General features: G+C 39.1%; 1 protein-coding gene across 5 annotated transcripts in view; it reads right to left on the reverse strand.

Annotated features, from left to right (window-relative positions):
* KIZ (kizuna centrosomal protein) overlaps positions 1-26947 on the reverse strand; it is a 120426-nt gene that overhangs the window by 61465 nt on the left and 32014 nt on the right. For all 5 annotated transcript variants that reach the window (XM_046679430.1, XM_046679432.1, XM_046679431.1 and 2 more), the window contains one exon: positions 26504-26819. In XM_046679430.1, coding sequence (XP_046535386.1) covers positions 26504-26819 — 316 coding nt within the window. The remainder of the gene's footprint in view (positions 1-26503; positions 26820-26947) is intronic.

Raw genomic sequence — 26947 nt, forward strand, 5'->3', positions numbered from 1 at the left:
ACCACCACCAACAACTTCTTGTTATGTTTATTGCTTCTATGGATCAGGAATTTGGACAGGGCACAGTGTAGGCGGCTTGTCTCTGCTCTGCAAAGTTGGGGCTTCAGTTTGAATATCCAGGGGTGACCTGGAATGCAGGCAACTGGAACAATTTGGAGGCGTCCATACTCATACCTGGGTCCTGGGCTGGAATGACTTCAGGCTCATCTGGACCTACTGACAGCAACATGTACACACGGCCTCTCCCTGAGGCCCGTTTGCTATAAGCCCCATTTTCTCGGAGACCTGGCCATGTTTCGGTCTCCCCTACCTTATTTTGACCTAAACAATCAGGACCTGACCCCTAGAGTCTCCTCTCCAACTTCTGAAACCACGGGTAAACTTGCTTCACTGAGAATAAACTACTTTCAGATCTCAAATTTGTATTGAAAGAGGTCTGGTTGTGCTACAGCCCTTGTGGGATTTGGCCTGTTGGTTGCCTCCCTGGCAGAGGTGCAGGTCTGCTACATTCTCTCACTAGCCTCCCTATTCTCTCCTTTCCCCTGTCCTTCCTTTCTCCCTCTCCCCAATTACCTTCTCCCTCTCCTCACCCTACACCTTTTATTCTGCTCCCAGAGTGCTGGGGTAGGGCCTCTTAAACATTCCTTTGAGAGATCTCCCTCACAATGTTGTAACTTACTTAAATATCAAGTAGTAAGAGGAATTCTAGGAAAGCAGTGGCACAATAGTCTTTCTTTTTAAAAATCTCCCTGAATTCCCTCATATAAATATAAAAAAAGATAGAACAACTAGGAGAGCAAACCAAAAACTCATGATGAAATTAGGTGACAAAATACCAGTAAGCTGGACAAACTATTGATGGCAACCAAACCCCCATTTTATCTGCAATTGTACAGAAGGAAGTGGAGGCATAGCAAAAGGATGTATGATGCTCCTGAGAATGCAAGAACCCACATTGTCAACTGGTACTCACTCAAATGACTGGCAGGCTGAGGTGAGGAGGGCAGCCCATCTGGAAGGGGCTGCAGGTCCATTTTAAGGGTGAGAACAGAGGGTCTGTGGTAGATGCAGGAGCAATCCAGGCCCTACAACTCCAGAACCGTACCAGCCTAAGCGCCCTTTCAGCAGAGAGTTCTGCACCGAGGAGAAGCTGCTGGAAGTGAATTCTAAACCGAGCTTAACTGGGACAATAAGGGCAGAAGAAGAATCTTTCCATTTAAAGTGGAGGAGGGGAAAAGAGCCAAGGGATCTAAGAAAGTAAAGGGCCACACTTATAAACATTCTGGGAGAACAGCAGAAGAGGGAGTTCTGGAGCCACAAAACTAGGAAAGCCAGCCTGGCCCACCACCCGTCCTGAGTATAGGAGAACTCATCTCACTGGACACAGCCCCAGAAAAGAGTCTAGGTCTCCTATCAATAAAATGCAGGTAATGACACCTCCACTGCACAGGGTTGCTGTAATAAATGAGATAATGTGTATAAATCAATGATAGAAACTTCTACTATTATTATAAATATTAGCTTATCAAGTTTATATAAGAACCTTAAGCCTAACCCTAACAAAATAGTAAAGATTTCAGGTAGGCCAAGACGAAGCACGGTAAAACAGCACTGTATCACTCCAGAGGACATTCCCAAGTTGTCCACCCCGGACTCAGCACTTCTCTCCCCAGAACAGTACTGGGTAGTACTACCCAGTACATAATGACTCAATTCTGCCTCTCACCTTCCCTGGCTGCAGACTGACCCTGTTCCAGCTGCTCACGCATCCTTGCTTCAGAGAGAATCTCACAGCTGCTTAGTCTATGATTTTCCTTTACGATAAATTTTCAGCCCTGATTATCTTGTTTCTGGAAGGTATCTCATCTTTTAGGAAAACTTCTGATCACACCCATTTGGATGATGACTTCTCGGTTGAACTCTCTCAGAGTTCTGGAGTCTCACAGGTGATCCCAGATACTGACGCTAAGCACAACTTCTACTTACAGTGCATCACACCCAACACTTCTCAAGGAAAAGAGCTAAGTAAAACAAAATGTCTATTTTGTCAGGATTCTGATCCTTTGATGACAAAAATTAAATTTACCAAATTGCTAACAGTCAAGAATAGGAGAGACAGAAGCCAAGTTCATTTCTGACTTAAAAAAAGTTGGCCATTCCCTTTTTATCTCACATATGTCCTTGCATCTTGCCTTCGAGAACCACACTATCAGATTACCATTAACTAATTAATTATCAAACACCAACATATGCCAGCCTCTACACCAAGTGCTTTAGATGAAAAAGTCAATCTGAGGAAGGTGGTAAATGAGAACTTAGAAGTCAAGTTTAATTAGTCAAAAGATGATACTGGTCAAAAGGAGATCCAAGATTATAATCACAAAAGATCAGGGCTCTGTCATTCTTCCTGTGGTCTAGAGCAGGGAGACAGCAAGAGAACATTCCAAACCAAAGCAGTAACTTCCTCATTTGTTTCTTTTGATCACCTCTAGCTAAAGAAAGGGAGTTAGGGACAGGGCTAATCTGACATGAGAAATAAACGTAAGGGAACAAGTTCATATTCTGGATAACTTTTCATAAATGCGTATAAAACATAACAACATTCTGAAATAACATATTCTACAGGTCAGCAGACGGTTATGAGTTTGGAACTTTCTAGTAACCACACATAGGAAAATAAGTAGTATCGTGTACAATCTAAAGACACAAATTGTTAAAAGCCGTGGGAGAGCTCATCACAAGGAAAGAAAGATGAAATGGAAGGGGAGAAAACCATTCCAGTAATAGATTTAAAAGGTAAAACAGAAACTAAATTAGAAATGACTTCATCAAAGCTATGCATTTCATAACTAAAACTCAAAGGGGTCAGAGGGCATCCGGTTCTCTGGCCTTCAGAAGGAAGCAGCAGCCAACTGGAAGTGACCATGAGGGAGAAGGGAGGAAGAGACCCAGGGCAGGCTTCGGAGTGCTGATACTATTTCTTGACTGGGCAGGGGTTATGGGGTGTGTTCACTCTGTGATAATCAATCAAGCAGTATACTCATGATTTGTTTACTTTTCTGTGTGTGTATGCTATACATCAATAATACAATTTGTTTTAAAAAGTGCATATGACAAGGACTTCTGCTTCTCATAATGGCATTGTAGGTAATGCAGGTCTATCTTTGCACTAAGAACAAAAAAAAAGTATAAAAAATATCTCTTTGACAGCTTAGAGAGACAAGGTAGTGAAGAATTACATAATCAAAATCTAGGGAAAAAAGGCAATTGAGAGAGATAAGCCTAACATTTGGGCACCTTTTCTTTGAAGGGCATGTGCCAGTTCCAGAAAAGGCAGCTGAGAGTCTGAGAAGCTGAATGGAGCTGTAGGGAATACCACAAAGCCAGAGAATAAAAACTGAAGTCCAGGTCTACCATGGAAGAGGAACCCTAATAAACCACTCACACTTTGAACTGGGACTTCAACAGGCTACTTCCTATAGATAAGAGTGAAACGGAAATAGTGTGGCCCTTAAAGGGACCAAAGCTTGCCTCCAAACCATCTCGATCCTCATACCTGGATGAAAGGGATCCAAGATTGCCTCTGCCCCAGATGCCTGCCAGAAGCAAATGTAAATCCTCGTTAGAGGAGGAAAACTTCCTCGTCCTCAAATCATTCCAAAAATGCTCCTACACAATATCCATTCAAAAACTGCCAGAAATTTGAGAAAAACATGACAGAGTGATTCAAAATCAAGAGAAACAAAAGAAAACAGAAACAGACCCACAGGGAATAAACGGAGATACAGTGTCCAAGGTACTTACACAGTCTAGAAAGAATGTAAAAACATTAATTAACAACAGATTTTGAAAGGTCAGAAACTTTTAGATCAAACAAAAATTAGTAAATATACATAGAATTAGAATCATGTAATTAATAAGCTTGAGCTAATGGAAACATATAGAACCCTACTGCCAACAAAGAGTGAATATACATTCTTTTCAAGCATACATGGGCTTTATAAAAATTGGCCATTGCTGTGGCTAATCAAGAAAGACCAAGGAACAGATGTTGTTCAGAATACATTCTCTGTCAACAATGTGATAAAACTGGAAATCTACAATGAAAAGAGAATCCTCTTTTCCCCCAATATGTTTAGAAACAACAAAAAATCATTTCTAAATAATGCCTATGGCAAAGAAAAAAGTATAATAATTACAACCATTAGATAATTAAATTAAAATACTTAAACTGAATGACAGTGATAACATTATGTGTTAAAACCAGTGGGGTGCAAGTCAAGCAGTACTTAAAGGGCAATTTAAAGCCTTGAAAGCATATGCTCTAAAATGAGAAAGACTTAAAAGCAGGCATTCAACTCAAGTTAGAAAAAAACCACATGGTAAAACCAAGCAAAGTAAAAAGGGAATAATAAGGATAATAACAGAAAGAAACAAGATTTTCAAAAAGAAACTGATGGGATGAAATCTGACTATTTGAAGAAATTGATAAAATAGACAAAATCTCACACAAGACTGATTGATTAAAAACGCTGGGCAGAGAAAATTATGAATGAAAAAAGGAAACATAATTATTGAAATAGTAAAAATTCTAAGATATAAAATATGTCCACAAATTTGAAAACTTAGAAAAGTACTAAGAAACTAGAGAACATTTCTAGTACAGTATACATTTTCAAAATTGACTCAAGATGAATGAAAACATGAATGTACATGTGAGCATTTAGGAACTGGAATAAGTAATCAAACAAAAATTGAGGGTATTTTCGTCAGTGGACCTGTCTTGCAAGAAATGTACAAGAACTTCAGGCTGTAACCTTTGCAAGTGCTTCCCAGCACCCCCAGCCCTGCCTTCGCTCCAGGTCAACCCCTCTTCTGACTAAGGCCAGCAGCCTACGGTGAGAAGGCTGGTATAGGCTGGGGAACCAGGTTTGGGTTGGCCAATGGAGACTTCTTTTAACATCTCCTGTACAGACAGTGAGTGACAATTATGGCCTACTTTGCCGATGACCAAGTCTCAGGACCACGGCCCTCTTGGAAACCTGGTCCTGGACTTTTGAAAATTTAAACAAAAATAAAGATAAGGAAAGTCTTAGAATTTTCAGATTAAAACAGGTGAGCTAACAAGAGAGGCACAGGCAAGACTGGGGAATGAAGTGCCAGGTGGAATATGAAGCGGATACACTGACGGCCCCACCTGCTGGCACCAGGTTATTTTTTCAAAAGTATAACGTACAATCTTACTTTCGGAACAAATGCCAGCATCTCTGGGGTTGCAAGAAAAAGCTCAGGGGCCACCTGTAGAGGGGCAGAGGTCAGGTCCAGGAAAAACAAGAGACAGTGGTGAAGAAAAAAAGCAAGTGAGAACAGACACCCGAAGCCATTATCACAGGTGAAGGAACACTGAATTGATAAATATGTTTCCAGCTCCTCTTAAACTGACTTTAGGGTAAATTCTAAAAGAACACAGTTTTATTCCAGGCAATGTGATTTCCAGCAGCAAATCTTTGTCAGATGCAAGAACTTCCTTCCTGTATTTAACTTTGAAGGGGTGCTAAATTAAAATCACTGGATGAGAGTCAATCTATGTAATCACATTTTTATGACCTTGAGAAACCAAGGCTTTCATTTATTTAGCTTAAAAGGCAGCGTGCTTTCAGTCATACTCCAGGAGGAGAAAGAACAAAGCAACTTTGCAAGTACTTTGTTCAAGCTTGAAGAAAGGCACATAGCACTTCATCAGCTTATTTGAGGCTGGAAGGCACAAAAATCAATATGCACAGAGAAAAAGGTCAAATTGCCACCACTTAGTTTTATTTTCTTTTCCTAATTAAATAAATCTAATTTGCTTCTTGAGCTTCCTTATTTAACCTTATGAAATATTATCTCTGAGGATATTCCAGTTGTTTAGGCAGTAGAGTGTTACTGGGAGACAGCCAGGTACCAGTTAAGAATGCAGACTCTGGACCTAGATGGCCAAGTTCAAAGTGCACTGAGCCACTTTGTGACTTTGAACATAATCTCTCTGTGCCTCAGTTTCCTCCTCTTTATTTTTTTTTCAAGATTGGCACCTGAGCTAACAACTGGTGCCAATCTTTTTTTTTTTTTCTTTTTCCTGCTTTTTTCTGCCCAAATCCCCCCAGTACATAATTGTATATTTTAGTTGTGGGTCCTTATAGTTGTGGCATGTGGGATACCACCTCAACATGGCCTAATGAGCGGTGTCACGTCCACACCCAGGATCCGAACCCTGGGCCGCAGAAGCTGAGCGCACGAACTTAGCCACTCGGCCATGGGGCTGGCCCCAGTTTCCTCCTCTTTAAAACAGTGATGATGATAGGAATAAATGGATTATTATAAACAAAGCTCAACAACAGGGCCTGGGACAGAGTTGGTGCTGTTGAAGGGTACATCACCATTATGCTTGTGAATTATATGGTAGAGCACAGAAATTAAGAGCAGGAATTCTGGCATCTGGCTGTCAGTTTGAATGCTCGCTGCCCCTCTGACCAGCTCTGTGACCTGGGAAGGTTATTTAATCTTTCTAACCCTCACTTTAAACACTTCACTTGGCATCTGCAGCACAGCTCCTCCTCAGTTCTCCTGATTCTTCCCTGCAGCTTCGTCTCAGACTCCTTTGCTGGTTCCTTCTCATCTTCCTGACCTTGAATGTGGAGTTAGGCCTTGGGCTGCTTTCATATTTATGCTCAGCCCCTAACGTTCTTCTCAGGGTCTATGGCTTTAAAATACAAATGTATTTTAAACACTCTAATGGTTCAGTAAAGTTGCAAGACACAAAATCAACAAACAAAAATCAGTTGGGTTTCTACATAATAAACAATCCAAAGAAAAAAATCCCATTTACAATAGCATCAAAAAGAGTAAAATACTTAGAAATAAATTTAACCAACAAGGCAAAAGACTTGTACATTAAAAACTATAAAACATTGTTGAAAGAAATTAAAGAAGACACAAATAAATGGAAAGATATCTCATATTCACAGATTGGAAGATTTAATATTGTTAAAATATTCACACCACCCAAAGTGTTCTACAGATTCAAGGCAATCCCTGTCAAAATTTCAGTGGCACTTTTTACAGAAATAGAAAAAGCAATCCTAAAATTCAAATGGAACTACAAAGGACTCTGAATAGCCAAAATAATACTGAGAAAAAGAACAAAGCTGGAGGACGCACACTTCCTGATTTCAAAACATATTACAAAGCTACAGTAATCAAAACAGTATGGTACTGGCATCGACACAGACATATAGACAAATGGAACAGAATAGAAGCCCAGAAATAAATCCACAAATATATAGTCAACTGATCTTCAACAAGGATGTCAAGAATACACAATGGAGAAAAGACAGTCTCTTTAACAAATGGTGCTGTTCTTCAGATGCAACAGAATGAAACTGGACCCTTATACTATACACAAAAATCAACTCAAAATGGGCTTAAAAACCAACTTAAACATAAGACCCAAAACTCTAAAACTTCCAGAAGAAAACACAAGGGAAAAGCTACCTGACACTGATTGGTCTTAGCAATGATTTCTTAAACAGGACACCAAAAGCACAAGCAACAAAAGCAAAATTAGACAAGTGGTGCTACATCAAACTAAAAAATTCCTACACAGCAAAGGAAACAATTAACAGAGTGAAAAGGCAACCTACAGAATGGGAAAAATATCTGCAAACCATATATGTGATAAGGGTTTGACGTCTAAAATATATAAGGAACTCTAACAACTCAATCACAAAAAAACAAATAACCTGATTTAAAAATGGGGAAAGGACTTGAATAGATATTTCTCAAAGGAAGACATACAAATGGCCAACAGGTATATGAAAAGAAGCTTGAGATTACTTATCAGGGAAATGCAAATCAAAACCACAATGAGACATGACTCCATACGTGTTAGGATGGCCATTATCAAAAAAAAAAAAAAGAAAGAAAGAAAAGAAAAGAACAAGTGTTGGTGAGGATGTGGAAAAACTAGAACCCTGTGCACTGTTTGTGGGAGTGTAAAATGTTGCAGCTGCTATGGAAAACAGTACGGAAGTTTCTCAAAAAATTAAAAATAGGATACGATCCAGCAATCTCACTCTGGTTATTTGCCCAAAAGAACTGAAATCAGGATCTCAGAGACTTATCCACACTCCCATGTTCACTGCAGCATTATTCACACTAGCCAAGACAACGAAACAAACTAAATGTCATTGACAGACGAATAGCTAAAGAAAATGCAGTATATACATACAATGGAATATTTTTTAGCCATAAAAAGAAGGAAATCCTGTTAGATGCTACAACATGGATGAACCTTGAGGACATCATGCTACATGAAATAAGTCAGCCACAGAAGGACAAATACTGCATGATGCCACTTATATGACATATCTGAAGTAGTCAAACTCATAGAAGCAGAAAGTAGAATGGTGGTTGCCAGGTGCTGGGGGAAGAGGAAAATGAGAACTTACTATTCAATGAGTATGAAGTTTCAGTCATTCAAAATAAAAAAATTCTAGGGATATGCTATACAACATTTTGCTTATAGTTAATAATATTGTAATGTACATGTAAAAATGTTAACTTTTCAACAAATGGTGCTAGAACTGGACATACACATGCAGAAAAATGAATCTAGACACAGATCTTATACCCTTAAATTAACTCAAAATGGATCACAGACCTAAATGTAAAATATAAAACTATACAACTCCTAGAAGACAACATAGGAGAATACCTAGATGGCCTTGGGCATGGTGATGGCTTTTCAGACACAACACTAAAGGCAAGATCCGTGAAAGAAACAGCTGACAAGCTAGACTTCATTAAAATTTAAAAACTTATGCTCTGAAAAAGATAATGTCAAGAGAATGAGAAGACAACCCACAGACTGGGAGAAAATATTTGCAAAAGACACATCTGATAAAGGTCTTGTATCCAAAATATACAAAGAGCTCTTAAAACTCAAAAATAAGAAAATGAATAACCCAATTAAAAAATGGGCAAAAGATCTGAACAGACACCTCACCAAAGAAGATTTACAAATGGTAAATAAGTATACAAAGACATTTCACATCATATGTCATTAGGGAACTGCAAATTAAAACAACAATGAGATATCATTACATACCTATTAGAATGGCTAAGATCCAAAAAACTGACAATACCAAATGGTAACAAGGATGTGGAGCAAGAGGAACTCTCACTCATTGCTGATGGGAATGCAATATGGTACAGCCACTTTGGAAGACAGTTTGGCAGCCTCTTACAAAGATTAGCATAGTCTTATCAAACAATCTAGCAATTGCACTCCTTGGTATTTACCCAAAAGAGTTGAAAACTTACTTCCACACAAAAAAACTACACATGGATGTCTACAGCAGTTTTGTTCGTAATTGCCAAAAACATGGAAGTCACAAAGATGTCCTTCAGTAGATGAATGGATAAACTGTGGTACATCAAGACAACAGAATATTATTCAGCACTAAAGAGAAATGATATGTCAAGCCACAAAAAGACATGGAGGAAACTTAAATGCATATCACTAAATGAAAGAACCCAGTCCAAAAAGGCTGCATACTGTGTGATTCCAAGAATACAACATTCTGGAAAAGGCAAAACTACCGAGACAGTAAAAGGATCACTAGTTACCAGGGGGTGGAGATGGGGGTATGAGTAGGTGGAGCATAGAGGATTTTTAGGGCAGTGAAAATACTCTTTATGATACTGTAATGATGGATACATGTCATTATACATTGTTCAACCCCACAGAATGAACAACACCAAGAGAGAACTGTAATACAAACTGTGGACTTTGGGTGATTATGATATGTCAATGAAATCTACATTCATCAATTGTAACAAATGTATCACTCTGGTGTGGGATATTGATAATGGGGGAGGCTACGTGTGTATGTGGGCAGGTGGTATATAGGAAATCTCTGTACCTACTTCTCAATTTTGTTGTGAACCTAAAATAGCTCTAAAAAAATAGTCTTAAAAAATGTTAAGAGCATAGATCTCATGTTATGTATTTGTGTGTGTGTGTGAGGAAGACTGGCCCTGAGCTAACATCTGTGCCAATCTTCCTCTGCTTTGTATGTGGGATGCCTCCACAGCATGGCTGATGAGTGGAGTAGGTCCACACTCGGGATCCAAAGCTGTGATCTCTGGGCTGCCGAAGCAGAGCACACCGAACTTTAACCACTTGGCCATGGGGTCAGTCCCTGTATCTTTTTTATTTAAACATACAAAAATATGTGTACATCCAGAATTTGACCATTTCTCACTGCTGCCACACTGGCCCAAGGCACCACCATCTCTCCCCTGGATTACCGTAATATTCTCCAAACAGGTCTCCTTGCTCCCATCCTTTTCCCTACAGTTCATTTTCCATTAAGCAGCCAGAGTGATTCTTCATCTTCCTTGATGCACAATCCAAAGTTCTTCCTACAGTCTACAAGACCCTTCATGATGTGGCCCACTGATACCTCTCTCACTCTGTCTCCTACCTTCCTCCCTTACCTCTTCTGGTCCAGCTGCACTGACTTCTTTGAGGTTCCTAGAAACAACAAGTATTGTCCCACTACAGGGCCTCTGTACTTGCTGTTCCCGCTGCCTGGTTCTTCCTCAAGATATATCCTACCCATCTCCCAGATGTTGAAGGGGAGAGAGGAAACATAAATTGATAAACAAATACACCATGGTGAAAATTAAGGTAGCAAAGAATAAAACAGGTTAAATAGACAGAGAAGGCGTGGGTACAATATAATGTGGCTTACTCATTCACTTACTTTAGATCTCCTCTCAAATGTCAAATTATGAGAAGGACTTTCCCTGAGCATGTTACATTAAATTGCATCTATGCCTCTCTATCCACTTAATCTGCTTGTTCTTTGTCATAATACTTTTCACACAGATTGTTTGTTTCGTGTTTCCTTCCTCCTCTCCACATAGATGATACGTACCATAAGAGCAAGAGTAGTACTGGGACAGAGCAGGCACTCAGTAAATATTTAATGTTAAATGAACCAAGTCCAAAACTAGCTATCTATAGACTCATAACAAACTCCCACGAAACTTAGTAGCTTAAAACAACAACTATTTTATCATATCTAATGATTTTTGTGGATCAGAAAATCAGACAGGGCTTGGCTGGGTGATTCTTCTGTTTCATGTATTATTGAGAGAGGCTATTTGAGATATTTAACTGGTGGATGCATTTGTCTAGAGGGTCCAAGAAGTCTTTACCTACATGTCTGGCACCTTGGAGGGGACAGTTGGAGGGATGGGCCTGGCTAGGACCACAGTCTAAAGCACCCACATATAATTTCTTCAGCATGGCAGTCTCAGAACAGTCAGACTTCTTACATGGTGGTTCAGGGTTCCAAGAACAAGTGTTCCAGCAAAAAGGGTGGTAAATTCATGGCCTTTTATTAACTCAACTTTGGAAGTCACAGAGCATCAATTCCACCATGCTTTATTTAGTTGAAGCAGTCATAAGCCTATCCATATTCAAGGGAAGGGGACAGAGATCCCATCTTTTGATAAGAGGAGTGTTGAAGAATTTGCAGCTATATTTTAAACTGCCACAACCCCATACCTGATAGTAAGTACAGAGCTTAGAGCCTGTTAGGTATTCAGGAAATTTTGGTTGACTCAAAATGGGATTATAGAATGGGGTTTTCAATTAAGATACTATAATCACAGGAGAGAATAGGTTGGTTCTTTAATACAGTGGTTTAGAAAAATAATTAATTTTAAATGGTCTACATAATTTCAAAACCAAAAAGGGAAACATTAAACTCAAAACCGAACACCTGTGATGGGCTCACTAGTAGACTGGAGATAGATGAGGAAAGAATCAGTGAGTTTAAGGATATGTCAGTACAAATCTCCCAAAATGAAATGCAAAGAGAAACAAGAATGAAAAAATATGAGACAGAATATCCAAAAACTGTGGGATAATTATAAAGGGTGTAACATACAAGTAATGGGAATACTACAAGGAGAAGAAAGAGATGGGAGCAGAAGAAATATGGGAAATATGGGAGCTAAGAGTTTTCCAAAGTTAACCACAGATACCACCAAACCACAGGTCCAGGAAGCTCAGAGAGACCCTAGTAGGATAATTACCCCCAAAATCTACAACTAGGAATATCATAAAACTTAAAGCATATGCACCTAACAACAGAGCATCAAAATCCACAGGCAAAAAGTGATAGAACTACAAGGGGAAATATATAAATCCACTATTATAGTTGAACACTTCAACATACCTCTATCAGTGACTGACATATCCAGCAGGTAAAAAGCAGAAAGGATATAGTTGAAGTGAATAGCACCATCATATTGGATCTAATTGACATTTATAAGATACTTCACACAACAACATCAAAATATACCTTCTCAGGGTCACATGGAACATGGAACAAACCACATTCTGGGCCATAAACCCACACCTCAACAAAGTTAAAAGAATAGAAGTTATAGAAAGTATGCTCTCAGGCCACAGTGGAATTAAACTGAGATCAATAACAGAAAGATAGCTGGGAAATCTCAAAAATATTTGAAGATTAAACAATACACTCCTAATGACATGAGTCAAAGAGGAAGTCTCAAGAGTGACATCAGCATCAGAGTGGAGTGACCTCTTCTCTTAGTCTCTCCCCACTAAGATACAATGAAGAGGACATTCCTTAACCAAGAGAGGACATTCAAACAGCACAATGGACATCTGAGAGATCCACGCAGCCCTGTGTCTAAAGGTGGGGGTGCTGGACTCCCCCAGGAAGCAGTAAGCCAATCTTCACTCTGTCCCAAGTGGAAACGATCTAGCGCGTAGGACCTCATGTGGCAACCGGCATGCAACTCTGAGAGGGGAAGAGGGAAGGGCAGCCCTCTGTAGGAATGCTCTCACTCTTGGAGTTGTCTCCTGGTCTGTGCGAACACTTCACACCAACGTGGCTAAGCAATCACAGGGGTGTCCCCACCAAGCTGAGCTGCCCAGGCGGGCAGACAGTGAGTGAAGAGCAGGAGCTCATGGGATCATACATGCAAGAGAGTGCCCCTACCCCTTGTGCCTGGTGCACCAACTCGGCCAGACAGCCAGAGCAGGGGACCCCTGCCAGAGTGCCTGCATGCTTATGTGTGTGGAGTGGCAGTGGCCAGTAGGCAAGCGCAGACAGGCCCTGTTGGCACTGTTTCCAACAGACCGGCACATCTGCCATGGATCATGGCAGTCTCAGAAAACACAACTCCTCGCCCCTTTAGTGGCAGCAGGTGGAATCTGCAACCAGATACTACCACTATGCAATGGCAAAAGTCTACCCCATCAAATAGCTTAAAGAAATACATTCACACTGCAGATCAGAAGGAAAATGAGAAGTACCCAGAAATCAATCCTGAAGTCACAGAAACTTACAATCTAAATGACAGAGAATTCAAAATAGTTAGAAAGAAATTCAATGAGTTACAAGAAAACTCAGAAAGACAGTTTAATGAAATCAGGAAGAAAACTCATGAACAGAGGGAATTCTTTGCGAAAGAGATTGAAACTATAAAAAAAAAAATCAGAAATGTTCAGGGTGGAAAACACAATGAATGAGAAAGGAAAATCTGGAATCCTGAAGAAAACAGAGCTGATGTTATGGAGGACAGAATTAGTAATTTAGAGGACAGAAATATAGAAATACTTCAGCTGGAGGAGGAGAGAGAACTAGGACTAAAAAGAAATGAAGAAATTCTCCAGAGAAATATCTGACTCAATTAGGAAATGCAACATAAGGATTATAGGTATTCAAGAGAGAGAGGAGAGGGAGAAAGAAGCAGAGAGCTTGTTCAAAGAAATAATAGCTGAGAACTTCCCAAACCTGGGGAGGGAGCTGGAATTACACGTAAATGAAGCTAATAAAACTCCTAATGACATCAATGAAAAAGACCTTCTCCAAGGCATATATTAGTAAAACTGGAAAAAAGTTAATGACAGGAAAAATATTAACGGCAGCAACGCAGAAGAAAATAACCTACAAAGGAAACCCTATCAGGCTTTCAGCAGATTTCTCAGCAGAAACCTTACAGGCTAGGAGAGAGTGGAATGATATATTCAAAATCCTGAAAGACAAAAACTTTCAGCCAAGAATACTCTATTTAGTGAAACTATCCTTCAGATACGATGCAGAAATAAGAACTTTTCCAGATAAACAAAAGCTGAGGGAGTTCATCGCCACAAGACCCCTCCACAAGAAATGATCAAGAAGCCCCTCATACCTGAAAAAAAAAAGAAAGGATTTACAAAGCTTTGAGCAAGGAGATAAATAGGCAGACAAAATCAGAAAAGTGGAGCTATCAGAACAGGTTAGCAAACAATTATGACATTAAAGATAAAGGGATGGAAAACATAAAAATAACTATAATCACTTCAGTTTAATCACAAACTCACAATACAAAATGGAATAAGGTGTGACAACAATAACTTAGACGGGGAAGAGGAAAGAGATGGAACCTGCTTAGACTAAGGAAATAAGAGGCTATCAGAAAATGGACTATCTCATCTATGAGATCTTTCACACAAACCTCACAGCAACCACTAAACAAAAAATCAGAACAGAGACACAAATGATAAATAAAGAGAAAATTGAGACAACCACCATAGAGAATAACCAAAATGAGTTGGCAGTTGGAAATACATGAGACGAGAAACAAGGGAAATACAGAAAAATGGGAAAACAAGAGATAAAATGACATTAAGCCCTCATATATCAATAATCACTCTAAAAGACAAGAGTGGCTGGATGGATTAAAAAACAGACCCACCAATATGCTGCCTCCAGGAAACATATCTCAGCTCTAAAGACAAACACAGGATCAGAGTGAAAGGATGGAAGATGACACTCAAAGCAAATGGCAAACAAAAGAAAGCAGGTGTGGCCATATTAATATCAAAGTAGACTTCAAGATGAAAAAGGTAAGGAGAGACAAAGAGGGGCAGTATATAATGATAAAAGGGACAGTCCACCAAGAGGATAAAAATCCTCAACAAAATACTGGCAAACCAAATACAGCAATACATTAAAGGATCACGCCATGATCAAGTAGGATTTATACCAGGGATGAAGGGATGGTTCAACATCCGCAAATCAATCAACATGATACACCACATTAACAAAATGATGAATAAAAACCACATGATCATCTCAATAGATGCAGAGAAAGCATGTGACAAGATCCAACAGCCATTTATGATAAAAAAAAAAACCCTCAATAAAATGGGTATAGAAGGAAAGTACCTCAATCTAATAAAGGCCATATATGACAAACCCACAGCCAAAATCATCCTTAATGGTGAAAAACTGAAAGCCATCCCTCTGACAATAGGAACAAGACAAAAGGCCCACTCTTGCCACTCTTATTCAACACAATACTGGAAGTTTTGGCTAGAGCAATCAGGCAAGAAAAAGAAATAAAAGGTATCCAAATTGGCAAAGAAGAAGTGAAACTCTTGCAGATGACATGATTTTATATGTAGAAAACCCTAAAGAATCCACTGGAAAGCTACTAGAAATAATCAACAACTACAGCAAAGTTGCAGGGTACAAAATCAACTTAGAAAGCTCAGTTGCACTTCTATACTCTAATAACGAACTAACAGAAAGAGAACTGAAGAATATAATCCCATTTACAATTGCGACAAAAAGAATAAAATATCTAGGAATACATTTAACCAAGGAGGTGAAAGATCTATACAATAAAAACTATTAGACATTATTTGGAAGAAATTGATGATGACATAAAGAAATGGAATGATATGCCATGCACATGGATTGGAAGAATAAACATAGTAAAATGTCCATACTAACTAAAGCAATCCACAGATTCAATGCAATCACAATCAAAATCCCAATGACATTCTTCACAGAAATAGAACAAAGAATCCTAAAATACATATGGGGTGACAAAAGAGCCTGAAATAGCTACAGGAATCCTGAGAAAAAAGAACAAAGCTGGAGGCATCATAATCCCTGATTTCAAAATAAACTACGAGGTGATAGTTATCAAAACAGCATGGTACTGGCAGAAAAACAGACACACAGATCAATGGAACAGAATTGAAAGCCCAGAAATAAAATCACACATCTATGGACAGCTAATCTTTGACAAAGGAACCAAGAACATACAAAAGAGAAAGGAAAGTCTCTTCAATAAACAGTGGGGGGAAAATGGACAACCACATGCAAAAGAATGGAAGTAGACCATTATCTTTTGCCATACACAAAAAATAACTCAAAATGGATTAACAACTAGAAGGTAAGACCTGAAACCATAAAACTCCTAGAAGAAAACATAGGCAATACACTCTTTGACATTGGTCTTAGAAGCATCTTTTTGAATACCATGTCTATTCAGGCAAGGGAAACAAAAGAAAAAATAAACAAATGAGACTTCTGCAAGGCAAAGGAAACCAGGAACAAAATGAAAAGATAACCCACCAACTGGGAGAAAATATGTGCAAATCACATATCTGACAAGGGGTTAATCTCCAAAATATATAAAGAACTCATACTACTCAACAACAAAGAAACAAACAACCCGATCGAAAAAAGGGCAGAGGATATGAACATTTTTCCACAGAAGATATACAGATGGCCAAGAGGCACATGAAAAGATGTTCAACATCACTAATCATTAGGGAAATGCAAATCAAAACTACAATGAGATATCACCTTACACCTGTTAGAATGGTTATAATTGTCAAGATGAAAAATAACAAATGTTGGAGAGGATGTGGAGAAAAGGGAACCCTCATACACTGGTGGTGGGATTGCAAATGGTGTAGCCACTATGGACAACAGTATGGAGATTTCTCAAAAGATTAAAAACAGAAATACCATATGACCTAGCTATCCCACTACTGGGTATTTATCCAAAGAACTTGAAATCAACAATTCAAAGAGATTTATGCACCCCTATGTTCATTGCAGTGTTATTCATGATAGCCAAGATGTGGAAGCAACCTAAGTGCCCATCAAGGGATGAATGGATAAAGAAGATGTGGGAAATATATATAACGGAATACTACTCAGCCATACAAAAGACAAAACTGTCCCATTTGCAACAACATGGATAGACTTTGAGGGTATTATGCCAAGCGAAATAAGCCAGACAGAGAAAGATAAACACCACATGAGTTCACCCACATGTGGAAGATAAACAAACGCATGGACAAAGAGAACAGATTAGTGGTTACCAGAGGGGATGGAGGTTGGGGGGTGGGCACAAGAGACAAAGGGGCAAACATATACGGTGACTGACAAATAATAATGTATGACTGAAATTTCACAATGTTATAAACTATTATGACCTCAATAAAATAAAAAAAAATAAATAAAAGAGGAAGTTTCAAAACAAAAAATACTTTGAACTGAATGAAAATGAAAATGCAACTTATCAAAAATTGTGGGATGCAGTGAAAGCAGCGGTTACAGGGAAATTTATAGCACTGAATGCACATTTTAGAAAAGAAGAAAGCTCTCAAAGTCAATAATCTAAGCTTCCATCTCAGGAAACTAGAAAAGATAAGAGAAAATTAGGCTCAAAGTAAGAAAAAGAAAAGAAATAATAAAATTTAGAGCAGAAATCAATGAAATTGAAAACAGGCAAACACGAGAGAAAATCCACAAAACAAAACGCTGGTTCTTTGGGGAAAAAAAACAACAAAATGGATAAACGATTAGCCAGGTATATTAGTCTGGTCAGGTTGCCATAACAAAATATCACAAACTGGGTGACTTCAACAACAAAAATTTATTTTTTACAATTCTGGAGGCAAGGAAGTCCAAGATCAAGGTGCCAGCTGATTTGGCTCCTAGTGAGATCTGCAGATGGCCACCTCCTTGCTATGTCTTCACATGGAAGAGAAAGATAGCTCTTCCTCTTCTTTGAATAGTACTAGCCCTGTTGGATTAAGGCTTCACCCTTATGACCTCATTTAATCTTTATCACCTCCTCACAGCCCCTGTCTCCAAATACAGTTACATTGGGCACTGGGGCTTTAATACAGGCATATCTCAGAGACATTGTGGGTTTGGTTCCAGACCACCACAATGAGGTAAATATCGCAATAAAGTGAGTCACACAAATTTTTTGGCTTCCCAATGCATATAAAAGTTCTGTTTACACTATACTGTAGTCTATTAAGTGTGTAACAGCATATGTCTAAAAAAAACAAAACCATGTATATACCTCAATTAAAAAATACTTTATTGCTAAAAAATGCTAACCATCATCTGAGCCTTCAGTGAGTCATAATCTTTTTGCTGGTTGAGGGTCTTGTATAAAATGCAATATCTGTGAAGCACAAGAAAATGCAGCACAATTAAATGAAGTATGCCTACGTACGAATTTTGGAGGACAAAAACGTTCAGTCCATAACACCAGGTTAATCAAGAAAAAAGAGAGAAGACACAAATATCAGAAAGCAATGAGAGATCATTGTTAATGATCCCATGGACATCAGAAGGATAATAAAGGAATAATAACAACAACAACTACTACAACAACTCTTTGCTCATCAATTTGATAACCTAGATCAAATGGACCAATTCCTTGAAGGACACAATCTACTAAATCTCATACAAAGAGAAACAGAGAATCTGAATAGAATAATCTATCTCAAAGAAATTAAATCAATGATTAATAACTTTCCAAAACAGAAAGCACCAGGCCCAGATGGATTCACTAGTGAATTCTACCAAACATTTAAAGAACAAATTATGCCAATTCTCTACAATCTCTTTCAGAAGAAAGAAGCAGAGGGAATACTTCCTAACTCATTCTATAAGGCTGGCACTACCCTTACATCAAAAGCAGATACAGACATTACAAGAAAGGAAAACTACAGATCAGTATATCTCATGAACATAGATGCAAAAATCCTCAATAAAATATTAGAAAACTGTATCCAACAATGTATAAAAAATTATACACCACAACCAAGTTGACTTTATCCCAGGAATAGAAGGCTGATTTGACATTCAAAAAATCAATTAATGTAATCCATCACATTAACAGGCTAAAGAAGAAAAATCATATGACCACAATATTAGGTGCAGAAAAAGCATATGACAAAAACCAACACCTATACATGATAAAAACTCAGCAAACTAGGAATAGAGGGGAACTTTCTCAACTTGACAAAGAACAACTTTAATAAGAACTAGATACACTCCCCACAAGATCAGGAACAAGGCAAAGATGTCCCCTCTCACTGCTCCTGTTCAATATTGTATTAGAAGTCCTAGCTAATGCAATAAGACAAGAGGAGAAAAAAGCATACAGATTGAGAAGAAATAAGTAAAACTGTCCTTATGCATAGAGGACATGTTTGTCAATGCTGAAAATCCCAAAGAATCAACAAAAAAAAACTCCTGGAGCTAATATGCAATTATGGCAATACTGCAGGATATAAGGCTAATATACAAAAGTCAATTGCTTTCCTAAACAGTAGCAATGAAAAACTGGAATTTGAAATTAAAAACACAATATCACTTAGATTAACACCAAAAAATAATTAAGAATAAGTCTAACAACATATGTGTAAGAACTGCAAGAAGAAAACTACAAAAGTGATGGAAAAAATAAAAGATCTAAATAAATGGAGAGAGACTCCATGTTTGTGCATAGGAAGGCTCAACACTCTTGAGATGTCAGTTCTTCCCAACTTGATCTATAGATTCAATACAATCTCAATCAAAATCCCAGAAAGTTATTTTTCTGGACATTGACAAATTGATTCTAAAGTTTATATGGAAAGGCAAAATACCCAGAGGAGACAACACAGTACTGAAGAAGAACAAAGTCAGAGGGCTGCACTACACAACTTTGAGACTTACTATAAAGCTACTATAATCAAGACAGCGTGGTAGTGGTGAAGAAACAGACAAACAGATCAAAGAAACAGAACAGAGAGACCAGAAATAGACCCAGAGAAATAGTCACCTGTTCTTTTATGACAGAGCAAAACCAAATCAATGGAGAAAGGACAGACTTTTCAACAGATGGTACTGGAACAAATAAACATCCACATGCAAAAAAAAAAAAGAAGAATCTAGACACTGACCTTACACTTTTCATGAACGTTAACTCAAAATGGATCATAGATCTAAATGTAAAATGCAAAACTATAATACTTCGTGAAGATAACATAGGAGAAAATCTAGATGACCTTGGGTACAGTAGTTCGTTTTTAAATACAATGCCAAAAGTACAACAAGAGAACAAAATTTACAAGTTGTACTTGATTAAAATAAAAAAATTCTGCTCTGCAAAAGACACTAAGAGAGAATGGAAAGAAAAACCACAAACTTGGAGAAAATATTTGCAAAACACATTATCCCCCTGATAAAGGACTTGTATCTAAAATATACAAAGAGCTCTTAAAACTCAAAAATAAGAAGACAAATAACCCAATTAAAAAGTGGGCAAAAGATCTGAATAGACACCTCACCAAAGAAGATAGGCAGATGGTAAAGAAGCATATGAAAAGATGCTCAGCATCATATGTCATTAGGGAACTGCAAATTAAAATAAGATATCATTACATACCTATTAGAATGGCTAAAATCCAAAAAACTGACAATACCAAATGCTAACAAGCATATGGAGCAACAAGAACTCTCATTCATTGCTGATGGGAATGCAAAATGGTACAGCCACTTTGGAAGACAGTCTGGTAGGTTCTTACAAAGCTCAGCACAGGGGCCGGCCACAGGGCCGAGTGGTTAGGTTCACACGCTCTGCTTTGGCGGCCCAGGGTTTTGCTGGTTCGGATCCTGGACACAGACATGGCACTGCTCGTCAGGCCATGCTGAGGTGGCATCCCATATAGCACAATCGGAGGCACTCACAACTAGAATATACAACTATGTACCAGGGACCTTTGGGATAAGAAGAAGAAAGAAAAAGCTTACCATAGTCTTACCAAACAATCCAGCAATTGCACTCCTTGGTATTTACCCAAATGAACTGAAAACTTACATCCACACAAAAAGCTGCACATAGATGTCAATAGTAGCTTTATTCATAATTACTAAAATGTGGAAGTCACAAAGATATCCCTCAAGAGGTGAATGAATAAACAAACTGTGGTATATTCATTACTAACAAAGAAATGATCTATCAAGCCATGAAAAGGCAGGGAGGAATCTAAAATGCATATTGCTTAGTGAAAGAAGCCAATTTGAAAAAGCTACATACTGTAGGATTCTAAAAATATGGCATTCTGGAAAAGGCAAAACTAGAGAGACAATAAAAACATCAGTAGTTACCAGGGGTTCAGATGACGGAGAAGAGAGAGAGATGAGTAAATGGAGCACAGGGGAGTTTTAGGCAGTGAGACTATTCTGTATGATATTGTAAAGGTGGATACATGGCATTATGCACCTGTAAACAAACAAACAAAAAAACTCTCAATACATTGCTTCATTCACTAGAGAAGGAACCAGAGAAATAACATTTGCATGAGAAACTGCTTTTTGGAGGATGCAGATGTGCACACCCACTTTTCTAGGTCCCTACCCATCTGCCATGTTCCATCCCTGCTTACCTGCATGTGGCCATGTGTGGAAACACACTTGCTCAGATGGCGAAGGTACAGCACAACGGAAAGCGCAGGTTTTCTTGGGCTGCTCACTTTGCCACCCTGTCACCATCTGTTCCCACAGTGAACCCTGAGCACATCTGATTCACCCTGCTTTAGGTCACTACGGGCAGAAACTTTTACTCATGCAATCCTTGCAGAGATACAATCCTTGATTCCAATTCTTCAATTGGATTATATTAATTTTCTATTGCTGCATAACAAATTACCACAAATTTAGCACTTACAAATGTATCTCATAGTTCCCATGGGTCAGGGGTCTGGGTCTGGGTTAGTGGGGTCCTCTGCTCAGAGCCTTACTAGGCTGAAATAAAGATGCTGACTCGGGGGATGGCCCAGTAGCATAGTGGTTAATTTCACGTGCTCCACTTTGGTGGCCCAGGGTTTGGAGGTTTGGATCCCAGGCAGGGACTACACACTACTCATCAAGCCATGCTGCGGTTGTGTCCCACACACAAAATAGGGAAGATTGGCACAGATGTTAGCTCAGCAACAATCTTCCTCAAGCAAAAAGGGAAAGATTGGTGATGGATGTTAGCTCAAGGCCAATCTTCCTCATCAAAAAAATAAATAAATAAATAAAGATGTTGGCTGGGGCTGCGATCTCATTTAAGGCTCAGGGTCCTCTTCCAAGTTCATTGGTTGTTGGCAGAATTCAGTTCCTGTAGCTATTGGACTGAGGTCCTCAGCTCCCAGAAGCCAGACCCCATTTTCTGCCACATGGCCTTCTTCATAAGATGGCAGTTTGCTTTGAATCTGATTTCAGTAAGAGCCTAGTTCCTTTTAAAGGTTGATCTGTTTAGGTCAGGCCCACTCTGAATATTTCCTTTTTGATTACCTCAAAGTCAACCGATTTGGGGACTTTCATTATATCTACAAAATTCTTCATCTCTGTCACATAACACAGCCTAATCATGGGAGCCTTCAAACTCATAGTCCTGCCCATACCCGAGGTGAGGGGATTCCACAGTGTACACCAGAGGGTGGGAATCTCAGGGGCCATCTTGGAATTCTGCCTTCCACTGTGGGTAATTAATCTTGACCCAGCTAATGTTGTCAGATTAATTCTAAATGAAGTTACCCGCCACACTACCCTTCTCTTAAAATAACCTTCAATAGTTGTGCAAAACAGAGAAGGAACTCTAAATTCATCAACCTGACATTCAAGGTCTTTCTCAAACATGCCCCAGGCAACATTTTAAGCCTTTATTCCAATGAGGCCTCAGTCCAAGCTTTGCTCTGCCTTCTCACACCCTTTGTCTTCTCTGCATTCCTTCTTAGCTCTTTCTCTAGATCTAATCACCCCTTTCCCTCCTTCCCTTATTCAAAGCCTATACAGCCTTCAAGGTGCTGCAGCAACACACGCATAAAACCTTTCCTGACCCTCTGCACTTACACTGAGCTTATCTTCATTTGAATTTGTCCTAAGTACTATGGTAGATCACAAAAAATGACCATAATCTTCCCATCCCTGTGTGCACAGCCTTTTGCAATGTGACTCTGCCACTCATTCCATCAAGAGGTGGATTGTATTTTTCTACTTCTTGACTCTGGGCTGGGCCCTGTGACTTTCTTTAACCAATGGGACATCAGCAAACATGATGCAAACAGACAAAAGCATTTGTGCACTGGGGCTTACCCTCTTGCTGTCTTGGGAACCCTGCTACCACCACCAGGTGACAGAGGTTGGACTACTCTACTGGATGATGAGGGAAATGTGGCCAAACAATTCTTGTGGCCCTAAATGACACTAGGCCAACCACCTGGCAACTGAAAAATAATGTGTCTGATGTTTTAAGTTATGAAGCTTTGTACCAGTGTTTGCAGCAAACTACTCTTTAAGGATAAGAGATTCAAGGTCCTCCTTTTTAACTATATTTCTCTTACTCAGCTTCATTCTAGTATGCTTCCTTGTGAGAAACATTAATTACAGCTTGCAATGAAGGAACTGTGCATCAAGCACAGTCTTCAATTATCTGGAAGTATCCATGGAGTGGGTTATAAAGCTTCTCAAAGATGCTTGGCTTTTAAAGGGAGAAGCAACCCAAATATCCATCAACAGATGAATGAATAAACAAAATATGGTTATCCATACACTGGAATATTATTTAGCTACAAAAGGGAATGAAGTTCTGATACCTCTTACAACACAGATGAACCCTGAAAACATTATGCTAATTGAAATATGCCAAATACCAAAGGACAAATACATAAGGGGGATGAAAAACTTTTGGAAATAGGTAGTGATGATGGTTGAACAAAGTTGTGAATGTAATCAGTGTTACTAAATTGTACACTTAAAAATGGTAAATTTTGGGGACTGGCCCCGTGGTCGAGTAATTAAGTTCGCGCACTCCACTGCAGGCAGCCCAGTGTTTCGTTGGTTCGAATCCTGGGCGGGGACATGGCACTGCTCATCAAACCACGCTGAGGCAGCGTCCCACATGCCACAACTAGAAGGACCCACAACGAAGAATATACAACTATGTACTGGGGGGCTTCACTTTTCTCCTCAAATGGAAACTACCTTGCATACTGCACTTCTCTTTTCCCCTTCACTGCCAGGAAGCTTAAGACCAAGTTTTATGTTCAAGTGCGCCAACTCAGCTGGCACATAGATGTGCTAAAACATAATATCATCATCATTCTCCTCAAATCAGAGGTTCCAGTTTCCTGTTCAGATCCTTCTATGTGTCTTCCTTTGTCCCACCTCTTCATCTTTGTTAACTAAAATTCATTCAAGTGGCTTTTCTCCAGGCCCCAACAGACCCTAAAGTAAACTGAGATAACGAGCCTTTGAGGTCACAGTACTAGCTCTGTAAATACAACGCTATGGTCTCAGATGAACCCTTAGAGCAAAGGAGGAGAGTTCATGCTAAAGAGGAAACAAGAGAACGCAGGACCTCAAAAGCAGAGGGACATCAGCGGGCTAACCAGGATCATTTAAAACCACCTTCAACCTATTCCTGGGGAGTAGTTTCACCACAGAAAAATCAATGGGCTCAAATCTGGTGACAGACAGAAAACAACCACTGCTGACTGACCTTTCTTTCTGGGAGCATTCTATTCAGACAAATTATTCAAAAATTGCCCAAATGCCCATATTTTCTAATAAATTTTGGAAAACTATATCCCAAAATTCTAAGGAGCTTGGCTTTAAGATCACAGGAAACAGAGACAGAACACTCTGAATTCTATAACATACTCAACTTTTTTCATCTCAGAAAAAGACTGTTCCAGGCAAGTACACTAGTCTTTCAGTTAGCCTACCAAAGTACTAACTTGTCCAGTGAATTGCTATAAAAAGAAGCCTACAGGGGCTGGCCCGGTGGCGCAGTGGTTAAGTGCGCCCGGGGTTCACCAATTTGGATCCCGGGTGTGGACATGGCACCGCTTGGCAAGCCATGCTATGGTAGGCGTCCCACATATAAAGTAGAGGAAGATGGGCATGGATGTTAGCTCAGGGCCAGTCTTCCTGAGCAAAAAGAGGAGGATTGGCAGATGTTAGCTCAGGGCTAGTCTTCCTCAAAAAAAAAAAAAAGAAGCCTACGATACAAAACCCAAAGTACATACATTCTATCTCTAGTAATACAGTTTCTGATGATGTAGTATACAATATCTGTACCTCTTCGATGAGAGAAGTATTATTACTAGAAAAATACATTTGGCTTGCCTCTCTAATAAATCAAATTTCCCAAGCACAGGAACCGTGTTGGTTTTTCCATCCACAGCACAAATACTTTGTACTTGGATGCACTATTAATAAATATTTCTTGAACATCAGTTTAAAGTCAGACTACAGATTAAAATTTTCACCATAAGTAATGAATGGTAAGAGGCAAGACATTAAAAGGTACAATGGTGCTGTAAAAGAGAATATACACCCTCATATACAAGAATGCTCACTTGGCTTTTCACTGTTGCTGGGACTGTTGGAAAGAGTGACAGCATCACAGTGTAACAGAAAATTCTAGGTGTGGCATGTGGGTTGGGGAGGCAGGCTGTATGGAGGGTCTGCCCCAGTGGCCTATGTGTCGCTCCTACGCCCCCGGCCTTAGTTTCCTCATTTTTAAAAGGCGAGATGTACCTTAGGTTGTTTACTCAGGTTCCTTCCAATCCTAAAAGAGATTTGATGCTATTAGAGTTATTTTTCATTGCAGAATTGATTTTCAACAGTTTTCATGTTTTCTATGCAATTCCACCTAGTCCCTCCAATCAACAGTAAAAAAATCATACCTGAGCTTCCTTGAGCTGGATATTACAATAAGCCCTCAAAATGTATAACACTGACGTTGTTCCTATTCAACATTAGAGACTCCAATGTCCTTATATTTACATTCAGAAAAGGAAAGCTGGCTTAAATACACACTTAGAAGAACGTATTAACTCATATTTAATCGTATGACAAAAATGACACTATAGCAAGGGATATTAGGATCAAGCAAATTAATTACAGACAAAGTTCTTAAGACTCTAAAGGTGAATTCCTAGTATGTTTACCTGTTTGTCACCTTCTGTGTTACCACAACTTCAAAATGATTTTTTTTCTAAAAGGCTGCGGGGTGGGGGGGGGGGGGGGGAAGGACTTATGCATCAGCCAAGGATTGTCTGGATATAATTATAAACTGCCAACCACCAGGATTTCAATGATATTCAGACTTTTAAAACTATTTTATAAAAAAAAGAAAACTAGACCCTTTCTAAAAGATTATTTATGAGACTTAGGAACCTACATTCATGACTGAGTGTTCAATAACACATTCGCAGTGGAATGATCTCTAAAAATGTCTACAGTTAAAAACACAACAGTAAAAAAAACATTGAATGGCTTACTGTCTTGCTGGTGAGTTAGTGGAGGATTCCCTTTTTGAATCAGGAGAGCTTAGAGTTTGCAAAATACAATTATGTTTTTCGGTGGATAGGGCATCTCTTTCTTGCTCAGAGTAGATTAAACTTAAGGCCTCTATTCCGTCTTCTCCCTCCATCTTGTCCGTCGGATTTGGCTGTGGTTCTGGACTCTTTAAAATCAGATCATCATCACTTATAGAAACTGTGAGGTCACTGCTGCTGCTCAAACTTTCCTCCTCCCGCTCCTGCTGCACTCTTCTGAAAGGCTTCTGTGACTCTGGGTCCCCGGAAGGAAGATGACCTGTAAGAGGAGATGTGAACAGATTACTGATCACTAAGTGCAGGGAGAAGCGAGCTAAGATGCTCCACCTTGCAGAGCAGGATTACTCATCAGTTTAAATCACGTAGAAACAATCCACAACTAACTAT

This window comes from Equus quagga, chromosome 12 (assembly GCF_021613505.1).
Source record: "Equus quagga isolate Etosha38 chromosome 12, UCLA_HA_Equagga_1.0, whole genome shotgun sequence".
Taxonomy (NCBI): domain Eukaryota; kingdom Metazoa; phylum Chordata; class Mammalia; order Perissodactyla; family Equidae; genus Equus; species Equus quagga.